This window comes from Clarias gariepinus, chromosome 2 (assembly GCF_024256425.1).
Source record: "Clarias gariepinus isolate MV-2021 ecotype Netherlands chromosome 2, CGAR_prim_01v2, whole genome shotgun sequence".
NCBI lineage: Eukaryota > Metazoa > Chordata > Actinopteri > Siluriformes > Clariidae > Clarias > Clarias gariepinus.
Window position 1 is genome coordinate 34625477 of NC_071101.1, and position 14310 is coordinate 34639786.

At 39.2% G+C, this 14310-nt stretch overlaps 1 protein-coding gene across 1 annotated transcript; it reads right to left on the bottom strand.

The window, feature by feature from the left end:
* Positions 1-494: 494 nt before the first annotated feature.
* On the bottom strand, positions 495-13913 carry tm7sf3 (transmembrane 7 superfamily member 3). The gene is made up of 12 exons (XM_053487389.1): positions 13727-13913; positions 9362-9510; positions 8880-9030; positions 8546-8666; positions 7433-7604; positions 6877-7054; positions 5838-5924; positions 5488-5568; positions 4006-4158; positions 3810-3907; positions 3030-3192; positions 495-2161 (listed from the first exon to the last, which is right to left on the bottom strand). Exons 1-12 carry the CDS (start codon positions 13782-13784, stop codon positions 1908-1910), a joined length of 1665 nt encoding a protein of 554 aa, XP_053343364.1. The 5' UTR covers positions 13785-13913; the 3' UTR covers positions 495-1907.
* Between the last annotated feature and the right edge of the window lie 397 nt (positions 13914-14310).

Below are 14310 nucleotides of genomic sequence, written 5' to 3' on the forward strand. Positions count from 1 at the left end.
CCATTGTTCCCAGTGGTTACCATGGTGTTGCTAAGGTATTCCAGTTGGTTGCTAGGTGTTATAAAAATGTTTCAGTTGGTCAACAGGGTCTTTTTAAGGTATTTCAGCTGGCTGTTAGGGTGTTCTAACTCATTTCTAAGGTTGCTATTTTGTGGTTAGGTTGATGCTAAAATGTTCCACTTTGGTGCTAGTGTGGTGCCAAAGTGTTCTAGTTGGTTGCTAGGGTGTTGCTAAAGTGTTCCAAGTGGTTAATATGACCTCACAAAAAAAAAAAAGAAATCCAAACCGTAAAAAAAAAAGAAAGGAGCTCCTATACGAGTGTGTATAAGAATAAGAGCCAAATGAAAGTATTATGATGTCATAATCCCAATTAAGCCTCAAAGATTCATAAATTATGTTTTTGTTTTGCATGTTGTGAATAACATTAGGTTTGGGAGCAAAGTATTAATCCACACTATCATACGTAAATATGATTATTAATATACTACACAACATTACACAAAACTTTATTAGCTTTTATTTTCATCTATTACAAAATAAACAATGTTAAACATTCTGCAAAAACATAAATAACAGACAGAACTAGCAAGCAGTTTTAAAATACAAACTTTAGATAATTATTGCAACTTGTATAGAGAAACGACATCAGACACTGCAAACAAGTACACTGTGTTGACGCCGGGCCACCTGGACGTGTGGCGTTATTACAAAAGCCCTGAGACAAGAAACTGGCACCCAAAGCCGATATGGTCCTCTGGTTCTCTGGCCCCGAACCTCTAACAGGACTCGAGGCTGGGGGATTTATAAACCACCCACATGGGGAGGATCGTAATGGAACAGAAAGATTGTTTAAGCAATAGTTAATAAGTGGATAAATAAGTGGTAATTATTAAGCAAGTGGTTATCATGTGGTCATGAAACCCAAACACTTAAAACACCCTCGTAACTAATTTCACATTTCTCTAAAAGGGTCAAATTTATCCCAAAATGCACACCATGGTGTCTTCAAAGTAAGATCTTTCTGTTCAAGAAAAAAAGAAAGGTAGTCTAAATTAAACATCAGCTGTTAAGTGGGTAGCTGTGGTAAAAGATCACTGGGTTGAGAAAACAGATATGAAAACAGATATGAAGTTCTCCAGCACAGTCCAGGAGCATTCTCCTCCAGGAGGTCTAGTGAGAGCAGTAAAGAACGCAACAGCACACATGGCTTAAAAGACTACACCAAGAGGGCAATGTGTCCTATTAAGTGTTTTAAAATACATATGAAGGTTTAAACCCTCCTTGGAGTTTTACTTGCTTGAGAAATCATCAGTTTTAAACATGCAGTGTTCATATCTTTGAACTGAGTGTGTAAAATAAACTGATGGTCCCTCTGTCAACTTCTCAGGCCTAGCATTTTGGCTACTTCTCCTCAGGCAGGGTGAAGACAAAAACAATCCTATAAAATATTTAATTATGTTGCTCTTTGACTTTTTATGTAAACAGTTTAAAAAAAATTCTCAAACTTGTCATCACATTAAGGCTCTTTAAAAATAAAAGTTATTCCTATTTCATACTTCCTTCTGACTTTTAAAATGGCGGACACCAGAGGTCTCGTATTAGTTCGTTCAGATGGCTGAAGACCTTCATTCATCCCTGTTTTGGCAATGTTGTAAACCTGTATTTAATTACTCATTACCACTTCACATGATAAATTTCATCTACATTCAAGAGCTCTTAACCAAAAATCATACTGCACTCGAGATGATCATTAGCTGAAAAGTCAGATGAGCCTTTAAATTGTGTAAATAAGTCACGTAGTGGGCCCTGAGACTGTGTATTCAGTATGCTTCTCTTAAGTCACCTCTCAGTACAGATGATGGCAGCATGGGTGACCGTCAGCCTGGTCAAAGGTCAGCGGTCAGAGCTCAGAGGAGCAGCGGTGTACGCTCTCCAGCATGCTCTTGATGACGGGTGAGCTGGCGGAAGCGGTCCAGCAGGCGGGCAGGCAGAGATGGCGTGTGGTGGCTTGGGTCTAAGACGTTGGTCCTACGGCGCTCCCGCTCTTGACACCACAAAATGTAAGGGCTCGGTGGAAATGATGGCCTTGAGCGCTCTCTGTACAGCTGCAGCCCGATGCCAGACACGGCCAGAACTGCCCAGACACTGATTAGGATGAAGTCTAAACAGAGACACAGAACGAGTAGAAATTAAGAATAAAAATTCTCGCTTTTACCATTAACTGAAATGATTTTGTGCATCATGCTAAATGTATTTTTTTTAACTTGAGAAACGAGCGATTTCTTGCACTATGAGCAGTACGCTCATAGTGCAAGAAAATGTGATATTAAAAATGTGAAATTAAAAATGTATCACACATTTTTGCTCAATGCGTATACGTATTGTATACGCATTGTCTGCAGTGTCACATGATCACAACTAAGCCAATGGTTCTCTCTCATGCTGCAGGATTGTGGGTAATCATTTCGCATGCTCAGTCTCAGTGCTTGTATAATCAACATCCATGTACTGTTTACTATAATATTGTGACCACGTGTGTGTGTAAATATTTTTTTTGGTCCATCCATGGCTATGGACCGTCACATTTATACGAAATCTTCAAAAAGAGGTAAAACCAAGTGTCATTAGATCATTATTAAAGTCACACAAAAAGAAAAATTGTCCACTGAGCCTTACAGCTGTGATTCCGTTTGTGTGTGTGTGTGTGTGCATGCGTTAACGTCGTCCTACACAATAGCCTCCACTCTTTCTCTCTCTCTCTCTCTCCCTCACACCAGGTATGGTTCTTTTGAAATGTAAAGTGCAGGTTAATTGGTTTAATTTTTACTTTATATTTTGTATTATCCATTTTTATAGGGATATTTTTCTGTTGTGGAATGAATTATCGGAGTTTCCATTATTCACTTTAATATACAAGCACATTTCCGGAACAAATTATTCTCAGCATCCAAGGTTTAACTGTAACAGAACTTTTTTTAACAGAACTTTGTGTAGAGCGGAGGCGAGAGCCAATGTGTCAGTAATCTCACCAATCATCTGTAGCGGTACGGTTATAAACACTCTTCCGAAGTTGTCATTGAGGAGACGTTTCAGGACGTCCAGTGTGATGTAGGACAGGCTGGTGTAGATGTAGGCGTTCACAGCTAGCACTACCATGTAGCCTCCCACAACCCCGCATGTTACTATATTACCCTAAAACACACACAAACACACTTTATTCAGCTTAACCTTTTTAAACATCCCAAACACACAACTATTTTACTTATAGTACTGTGCAAAAGTCTTGGCATATGGCATAGGCAAAATATGCTTTTGAAAAAAATTCTGCATAAAAGAAACTTCTATAAAAAGCAATAAAGAGTAATAAAATAAAGTCAATATTTGGAGTGAAAACTCATTGCTTAAAATCAGGAGCTTAAGACACAGATATGTGCAGTTTTATAAGAAAACAGCTGTTAGGTTTCATTGAGCATACTGGAGAATAGGAGTTCTTCTGGTTATTTTGTCACACTCGCTCCTTTCTATTTTTATGCAAATTCCAGGAGCGTACATCAGGTTTTTCGTTTAAATCTGAAAACCGGTCTGTCTTGTACTATTTTTTTTTTCTTTACAGCCATGCATATATTCTTCTGTAATGTTATTTATTTATAAATTTTTAAGTTATATATGGAAATACTGAATGATTTTGTACATAATTATGCAGATATGATAAACATTTATAACAAAATTGGTACAGCATATAATATGGTGCCTAAGACTTTTGCATGTACTGTATATACACAATATATGTGACATTCTTGAAGATTTACCACTTTTGGCCATCTGATCAAAAACGGAGGCACGACTAGCACAATGCAGATGAACAGCACCCAGAACACCGCGTCATCATGAAACACAGAGAGATTACCTGGGGTGTGGGGGAGGGGATGATAATGCACACGTTATATATTTGTATAAACTGTTTTATACAAATGTTATTGATAAACTGCACGACTGTCTCCTTACCAAGTGGCGTGAAAAAGACGATGGAAGAGATGAGGAAGCCGAGCATGAGGCCGGCGACAGTCACGCAGGCCATCACCGAGCCGAAGCGCCACCACATCATCACCAGGAACACGCCCCCTACGACGCCTACAAGGGCCGTCAGAGCCAACTGCACTGCAAGGGCGGATAAAGGAAACAAAATGATTTCTAGACTTCTGTGTATATGTACCATTTAAGCTAGATAGGTATTATGGAATCCAATGTTTTTCACTTAAATCAAGTATAAAATTTTATTTCGCCATTAAAGAGGACTTGGAGGCATTTTCATCCAGGTATTCTGAAGAATTCATTCACAATACTAATCAGATAAACTGGGTAAACCTGCTTAATTCTTTTGTATAATATTTTAATATGAAATGTCGACATTTTAATTTCTGGCCAGTTCATTGCTTGAAGTAAATAACTTAACTGTTTAATACGACAGGGTTCTAATACTTCCAATTCTCTTCTAATACTTTTAAAGGAGAATGTGTATATAAACATTTTATAAAAATCTTTAACGAAAGAGGAAACCAGCAGGACCCAACCAAACAACAACCTTCACTACTCTAGTCTCATACCTGTGAAGTGAGAATAACTCATCGGACCTCATGACTCGAGCAGTACATATGAGAAGGTGACAAAAACAACACAACACATAACGGCACATACAGAACATGAAACCTGAAATGGTCCAGTATTCATTTCTCACTTCAGTGCAACTCTTCACCTTCAATTTCATTTGAAGAAGCGGTCCTTCCTCTAATACTGATATCAATGAGGCGTGGTAAAAGCTTGATTTGGTTACTACTTGGCTGCTTTCTCACAGCCCACTCGCACCACATGTGACTGATCCCTTGCGCATCCCATTTAAATAAATAAATAAATAAATAAATAAATAAATAAATCTGTCCATTTCACAACTTTCTCACAGACACACAACATATAGTAGTGTTATAAAACCACTTTTACTCAGTAGCGATTTAAGGTTAAATATTAAAGCAATGCCAACTTTGACCAAAAATCTGCCTGGCGAGTCTGACGGATCTGACAGTCTGTTTAGTTTAGCATTTCTCTGCTAATACGTACACTAAACCTTTGGCCTCACACGTTGTACTTAATGATCAAAGCACCATGTAACCAAGTCAAAGCTGCATAAGCTGATAAGTTGAAATATCTACTTAAGGAAAATAATTGACACATATAACGTGACTGCAAGAAGCTCAACTGGAAAAAAATGGAAAAACTTTGAGCAAATGGATAACATTCCTAAGAAAAGAAGTAACATACTCTAAAAAGAAAAAATAATTAACCATCACTGTGATCACTCCCTCCCTTCATTTTTTTTAAATTGATGTAATACCTGAGTGTTTCACATTGTTCAATTGCTTTACAAAAATAATTTAAAAAAAATTTTAATTCATTAAAAAAGGTCGCAGTTTAGCACTGCTAAGATGGACTTACAGTCATAATCCAGCGTGGTGGTTCTCATGATCAGCACAAAGAAGAAGAAAGCTGCAAAGCCAAAGCCTAAACAGAAGAGCTCTGAGGGAAAAAGACAGAGATGAAAATCCAAAGAGAAATTTATAAATAAAGAGAACGGTGCATATGGTCAAGTCTATTAGCTTTCCAAAAAAACAAAAAAACAAAAAAAAATATGATTATTAAACATGTGCTTGGAGGAAGCGCAGCATGATTACAGCTGTGGTGTCAGAGCAAGACCCACAAACCAGCTCTTAATCAATTTTACGAACATGATAAGCATGATGGTATGACAGTAAGCAGTATCTCAAAAGGGAAAGTAATTGATTTACCACATTTGAAAAAATGATGCCCTAAGAAACACAGAAGTAGTCCTGCAAGGCCAGTAATGGTGAAAAACACTTTGGTGGAAATTCTCCCTGTAAGAAAAAACAAAAACACACAAACAAAAAAAACACATAAAACTTTAGAAACAGAATGCAGGTGAAGGTGATACAGCTGCACTATAGGTGTGAAAACTAACAAGGCAGTCGACAGCTCCTGAACTAGGGGACGAGGCCCGGTGGGGGTTTCCTTCATTTACAAATAGGGTCACATGAGAGGCTTAAACTCTCCACTTTTGCTTTGTTTATTTATTTATTTTACAAATTAATATCAGAAACATAAAAAAGAAAATCATATTTTTTCAGTTTATTTAGATTTGTGTTACTGCAGTTTTAGATCCTGACAAATTATAGGAATTCAGCAATAAAAATGGAGAGACTGTAAATTATCAAACTGGTGTACATGTACAACTCTAGACGGTTACTGAGTCAAACAGTAACGTTCTTTTCTAGAACAGTTGTAAGTCCCATACTGAGATGATCATGACAATCACAATGACAGCGAAAAAGTTTAATATAGACAGAGCTCATCAGTGCATTTAACATTATACGGTTTAATTTGGAAATCTGCTAGATCCGAGTGTTGTGGCTTGGTTTTAAATATTCCTGACAAACAAAATATATGCAGGTGAATTAACAATGCTTGTTGCGCAGCTGCTCCACGACAACATGCGTCAAATATAAACCAGGCTCCTGTGCATTAACGGTTCTCATTAGACTTAATTAATAAGCCTGTGCACAAGTACGGTTCATCGTGATTTACCGCGAGTTTTGGCGCAGTCATTACGTTTTCATCTTTCCGTGGAAAAAAATAAACGTTATATTGACTGGCCGCCATTGCAGAAGCTCGCAGACCTTGCAGAACTTTGCATAATATTAAGCAGTTACTCGCAGCAGCTCATGGTGTCCAACACCTCATCTCACCGTGAGTCAAACTGCATACGTCATAAGTTATAAATCCAGTAGGGTAGACGGGAAAAGGGATCACCTTGTGTGGTGCATCCGTCTAAAGTGGAGTTGAAGCTGCAGGCGTAAGTGTGCACGGGTACGTAGGCAGCTGAGGTGTTGTAGATGGGGTCTCTCACGATGACGTAGTAGATGACTCCTTGTCCCGGGATGGAGTTAAGGGACACCATGGTTTTATCTTGAGAGGATAACGTCATCAGCTGGGAAACAAGGAGACAGCAGATTTAAGAACATCAACACTACCATAAACGTTTTTTACGTTTATTTTAATTATGTGAATCCACGTAAAGTGAAAACAAGCAAAGAAATAAATAGTTGAAAATAATCATGCATAACTTTATTATATTTATATTATACATAATCGTATAAAAACAGGTAGTGGTTTTAGAATAGAATTAGATGCTCAGATAAACAAAGGAAAACTTTTTAATACTATTAATGTTGTTATGAATGAATATGCTGCAACGTACATGTTTACAGCATTATGATGGGTATAATTATGACATTATATTACCTCGAGTAAAATATTAACATTGAAATCAATAATTAAAAGCGTGCAAAGTCTTTCATTTGCTGACCTTTCTACCATCTCCCACCATGGTAGGCACCCTGGCAACCGCCTCCATGCCGATCATCAGACTCCGCTCCGACAGGTCGTTCTCGGGAAGGAAGTACTGGTACACATCATAAATTAACCGCCAGCGATTGGTTGACCCAATTTCCAAATCACATGCCGGCGGAGAGACTCCTCTGATCCCGGAGAAACAAAATGTCAGTAAATGATAACGAAAGAAAAACAGGAAGAACAAGAAGTGACATCATTAAACACAAAGATTATGCTGTTATTTACAGTTCAGCAAGGATGCACAGTGGAACATTTGTTATGTAACCCCATATACTCCTGGAGGGTCAAATTTCATTTTACTGCAAGTGAACTTTATAAACAGGGATGTCACTTTAAAAATAACTACAAGGGAGAGTCAAAAATTATCAGCACCCTGGCGGTAGGGTTTATTTTAATTAACAAAAGATACCATACATTATTTTTTGACATAATCTCCTTGCTTTTCAACGCACTTATATTTGTCACAAACTTTCAAACTTTTATATAATCAACTACGGTTGTGTTAAACCTGTGCTCTATAAATAAAATTTGACTTGACTTGATATTAATATGCAGTTTGTTTTAGGCTGACGAATCCATGTCTCATAAACAGTAATGATTCTCTTTAAGAAACTTTCACTTCCTTACAGTATTGGTTCAAATTTTGTTTGCAGATATCAACCGCTTCTGTTTATGCTCTTCCATGAGCTGTTTCGACACCAGGTACACCCTCAGGCCACAACAAACGAATCACTGCATGCTGCTCTTTTTGTGCAAATCACAAATGCACAAGGCATCATGTTCTGCAGTTACAAAATGCAACACGTTCACACGTGCATGGCAGTGACTGGGGAGACTGTAACCTTTCCACGGAAAGACAACGCTGCCAATAGAAGGTTTAATATAACCAATGTGCAAAAAAATTTTTTTATTCAATGCATCAAAAATGGTCAAATTTGAATTTTTGACAATTTTTTAAAATGGTTTTACATTTGAAACAGCCCCTTTTAAACTTTTAAGAGGACATTTTAACAAACGAGACTCAAAACATACAATGAAAGAGAATGAGATAGAAGCCGGTTGATACCTCGCATGTCCGATGTTAGCAGGAGCGAAGCGAATGGTTGTCTCATAGAGGTTATAGTGCAGGTAGAGGTTTGGATCGATCTCCAGTGGAAACTCCAGATTGCAGGCCCCAGGGACAGGGTCTGCGCACAACACAAAATAACAACTCGCTACTGAGGGAAGTCAAATTACTTAGAAACAGGTTATTAAAAATATAAAATGAATTTACACACACCCATGTACTTCTACAGGCAAGTTGTTATTGCATAAATGCTGTGAAACCGATGCTTACACAATGCTGACACACTTCTCTATATGCAACCTAACAGAAAACAGAATGAACCGATATACTGTACCAGTGCTTGAGTAAGGCAGGATAACTCCTATTCCAGCAACGGGGTCAGTGCTTGGAGCCAGCAGAAAGCACGAGAGGGTCGACTGAGCTGGTGACAAAGGAAACAGCAGGCCAGAGTCGACTGCGGTGAGGTAGGAACCATACGCTGGGACCTGGACAAAAAGCAAACATGTTTAGAGGACAGAATGATAATCAAAATGATGCAGAGCCTCAGAAGTGAGAAGCTGGAGCCTGGAATCATGTCGCATCATGGGCGCATCGTATAAATCAGTATAAATCACTCAAAGGTAACAAAGCTGCTGGGTCACTTGATAAATTCACATTCATTTATCGGTTATAAGATTTTTTTTAGGTGTAAATACAAAATACAGATTAATGTTAACATGGACACTGACACCTATTTCCTACTAGATAAACATTAATGAGTGTGTGTGTTTGTGTGTGTGAGAATGGTTAATGGGGCGTATTGTGCAAGACTCTTACTCTTGTGTATGAGATGGTGGCATTGCGGTGCTGAGTGTGAAACTGCAACATGACGAAGGCCGCTTCAGCTGGAATTCGGGACACGTTCACTTCCACACTCCCGTTCACTGGGATGCTCACATTCTGGAACTTTCCCAGAGTAAAGACCACTGCGTGTGGAGAACAAAGACACACACAAGGTCATTCTTTTTAAATCTCATTTTCAGGAAGCATGATTGCATGATGTTTAGGAGCATACTGGTTTGGTTTAATAAACCAAACTAGTATACTCCTAAATAAAAAGCATTAAAGTGGTGTGGAAAAAAATGTTAAAGGTTTTATTATTAAAGCATCTGATTATGAAATAATATTTAATAATTACCGTAAATAAAATTATTAAGACGCTAGATGGACAAATAAGGTTCTCATTCATAGATATATGTCAAACTGCTGCTATGAGATTATCTATTCTGTTATGGTATACAATATAATTAATAGAATAAATATTTGAAGTGTCTTTATTGTTCAACACACTGATGCTTAACACACTTAAGTAAAACTCGTGCTATTTAAGACCCGAACAAATCTCTCAATTCGCAATCACCTTTTTTTTAGCCAAAACTGCAGGGTTTGCTTAACAAATCGTTCTACCAACCCGGGCTAAAAGGAAGTTCCACTCAGGCCAAGAATGTGCCGGATTACAGAAATCTGTCCACCCAGAAAACTCCTGACCTACATCGCTACGACAATTATATTAGGCCTGATGTTTTTCCTACACTCACAGCTTCACAGTGAGCATCTACAAACAAAACACTCATCACTCCTAATAAAACAATACCAGGTTATTTTTTTCTTTTTTTGTAGAAAAAGAAATAGTGTTTTTACAGAGAAAAATGCAGAAGTCAGTAAACCTCTCTGTTACAGGCATGTCTAAAATTTACAATAAATATTACATGGTGTGAAAAATACCTATTCGTAGAACATTCTCCAAAACTTGACACCAACATCTAGTTGAATAAGACTTGATGACCACATCCTTTACCCCCACCCAAGTGCACAAAGCTCCACCCCAGAACATCTGGTGGTTCAATGAGTATTAACATAAATAAGGACTGTCATAACATCAAAATTTACCTGACAATATTGCCCGCGTAATAATCCATGAGGAACTACAGGAGTGTTTTTGCTTTCCAGAGTCATTCATCCAACACATACATCATACGTTTATTACCATGGCATGTAGTTTATCTGACAAGGCAAAGGATAAGTCACTGCAGCACAAGGGTCAGATCCCATTCCAGGGTCTTGGAGAATCTTGGGTTGGGTTGTTGTATAGCAGTTTCTCTCCCCATCCAAAGAGAACCATCAGCAAGGAGGGCCACCTGCATCTCCAACATTCTCATCTCTTAAAATCCGCAGACCTGGGACTGCTTCTAGATGTAGAAAACCCACGACACTGCTTCAGCTGCACCATCACTGGAGGAGTGGTTCTCAGTGAAATCTACTGAGGATGTGGCCAGCTGAGGACCTTTTGTGCAAAGAGTGTGTAATGATTGATATTTCAGAGTTCACATTGAGGCCAGTGTGTGCAAGGGTTAACATGTCCCCAATGACCTGCTCTTAGGTGAACATGTCTGTTGTCCATATATGGCATGGACAATTTTCCTAATAGGGACAAGGAAAAATTCAGTAATGTATTGTGATTGTGTGTGCGCGCAAGTATTGCCACACTGACTCCAAAATCTATATTTTATGTTTGCATTTGAGGTAGTAAAATGTTGCCATTCCTCTATTATCCCACAGGTGGTGCTCTAAACTATTCACACATTGGCAGGCAGCGTGTGGTATGAGCAAAACGTTTGGGATAAAATGGGAGGGTTGCGTCAGGAAGGGCATCCGGCGTAAAAACCTGTGCCAAGTTGTTGTGCAGATCAAATGGTTCGCTGTGGCGACCCCTTGATGGGAGAAGTTGAAAGATCAACAACAGAATCAGGAGATTTGTAAACCCGTGACACTTACCGAATCGCAAAACAGATCGAATCAACACCAAAGATATTGTAATATCATATCGGGTGGTCCCTGGTGATTCCCATCCCTAGCTCTTACTCTATGAGTCATTTGCATGAAGACGGTGCTGTGTTCTTGAGCAATATCATGTGATTATAGGAATGTCTTCTGTGCCAAGTTTTAAAGCCTCTCAGTGAGCTTACAGAGGCTGATCCAGACTTGTCTTCAGGCATTCCTGTGACTGGAATTGAACATGGTGATCACCATCAGCACAGCTGAATCTCATGATTGCTGCCTCTCATACACAATGACCATGTGCTTCTCTGATGACTGCTAAAAAGGAAGTTTACTAAAAAAATGGACTTTAAGAAGCGCACTACTTGGCTTTGTGATGTCAGCTCCTAAATCTGGACATCAAGTCCACTGAGCTGTTATGGGTTAGTCTGATGGCTTACAAGTTCCTTAATCCAACACAGTCAAGTCAGAAACACCTGTAGCTCTGCTGTCAGTCCGGGATGTGTTTATGGCAGAGAAGCTGTTCAGACTGTAAGGTTTGGTTAAATTTTATTGGTTAATTTGGATCTCACAGTCATAGTAGTTGATGTGCGAACCAGACACGGCTTCTGTAATAAGGTGAGTGAGGTAGAAATAATAAAAAAATAATGGAACTTTCATTGCATTACCTTGGCTTGGTAAACCATTCAGTAAACGAAGGAGGAGTCAGTTGTCTAGAAGGAAACCCAACTAAAGCTCCAGAACGAAAATTTGAAACTAAACTGAGAAGGCGGCTGTACCACTTAACCACCACTGCCGCAAGTCTCTCAACCAGCAAGTTAAAGTTTCCAAAAAAAGCTAAACAGGAACAGGAAGGGAGCAGCACGAATGATGGTTCGAGTGCTAGAAACGACAGAATTGACCGCACACCACTCACATCCCATTGGCAAAGTGGAGAACAGTGGAACACTGTTGAGGATGACTTGCTAACTTTCTGTACTTGAAACAAAATGCAAGTCTGTTTGTTCAGAATGATAAAAGATGTTACATCTATAGGAACGCAGATATTTCTTTCTCTTTTTGAATACTATGCTTAGGTCGAATAAATGCAGATTGTAATTACAAAAGCTCTGCAATAAAATTTCTCAGAATGGTAGTGGTTGGTAAAGGTGTGGTTTGCAGTTTCTATCCACTGTGGTGAACTGGTTGGTTGCACACTGTTGGGGGTACAAGGTGTACCTGTGATCTGATGTCTAGAAAGCAAGGAAATCAAAAAGTATATGTCTACATAACATCTATCCATCTAAGAACCTCTGTTACAAAGTAGTGAAAAAACATACACATTAACATGTATGCTCTGCTGTAACAATTCCATCTGGGAACATCTGTAGTCCAACTAGGAACTGTAGAGGCTATTGTATTTATTCACCTTTACACAAGCATAGCAGGACCTCCGGTCAACATTCACACACACAATCAAACACTATGGGCAATTATGGGAATGACAATTCTGTATGTCTTTGGACCAGAGGAAACCCACCGTATCAACATGCCTATATAACACTGGCACTGGGACATACACACGCACACACACACACACACAAAACAGTCTGTAGAATTTGCAAAGATTGGTGCAAAAAACAAAAACTGAGGAATGGGGGTAAAAAAGGCATTGCTTGGTCATTTTCCAATGTTCATAACTCATCGCTGCTCAAGCATCATCGCAGGAGCTGTTTTTATTTTTGTTCTCCCTTGCAAGAGATCAGAACCCAAGTAATGTCAGACGAAGTGTTTCTCATTTTTAGATGAGACTCTTCAGCAGTATTACATTATCCTCGTCTCTATTGGACGAGAGTGAGGAATAAACAAATATCATGGTCTTCTGATGAACAGGTACTCCATCAAACATCTATTAGTTTGAGCTCGTCGAGGTCCACAGAGGCTCATCGCCAGCATGTCTGGTTCTGTTTCAGTGTAAATGTTGTGCATCAAATATCATTACTAATGTTTACCTCACTAAGTTTCTCAACACAACCAGAAGAAAACAGAGCCGTGGATAAAACTACAGCACTGTGAGTGTTCCTGCTGCTCTGACTTTAACGTTGATGTGACAGGAAACAGACTTCCCTCCGACCCTCAACGTTTTGCAACAAACTGATGTAATTTTTTTTTAAACTAATGAGATTACGGAATGCTGTACAACTGCTGTACAAGACACAAAAACAAACAAACAAACAAAAACAATCTTTCCTGGTGTCCATGTTCTACGTAAATACAGGCGAGGTGATATTATGAACTACTCAAATCCATTTTTCAGTTCTGTATCGTGATGTTGTTTATGGTTTCAAATGTGTGAAAATGTAAAAATTCCAAACGCCGACTTACTGTCACTTTGCGCGCGCACCAAACCAAGGAGGACACACAGCACCCATAGACGAGACATCTTCCCTTCACGAGTCCACACTCCGTCCAACGCGTCGCTAGTGATTTTCTGACGGTACAGTGTCCATCTGCCGTAGCCCACTGTCCCTCAGCCTCTCACACTTCTCACCGCAGCTTCTGCTACAGTGCGCAGCGCTGTACAACGCGCATGCGCTTCACACACTACGACATAATAGAATTTCATTTGCTCGCGCCAGTCACGTGAGAAGACAAACTCCGCCCAGGAGGGGGTTTACGTCATGTTCAAAGTCCAAACATTATAAAATAGGCATGACCGTCACGCTCACAATAGTGGACTGCAAACTTCATAAACAAATGTGTCAATTTTAATTGATTAAACACTATAAGGATGGAGGGATGATGATGGTGTCTATGAATGAGACTTTGGGCACAAGGCAATGTGCACCGCAAACAGGGTGCCAATCCATCGCAGGCCGCACACACACACACACACAACAGGCAACCTGGAAAGCCACTTAGCCTTCATACCATCCATCCTTTCATCCATCTAGGATGCTCTGTCGTCT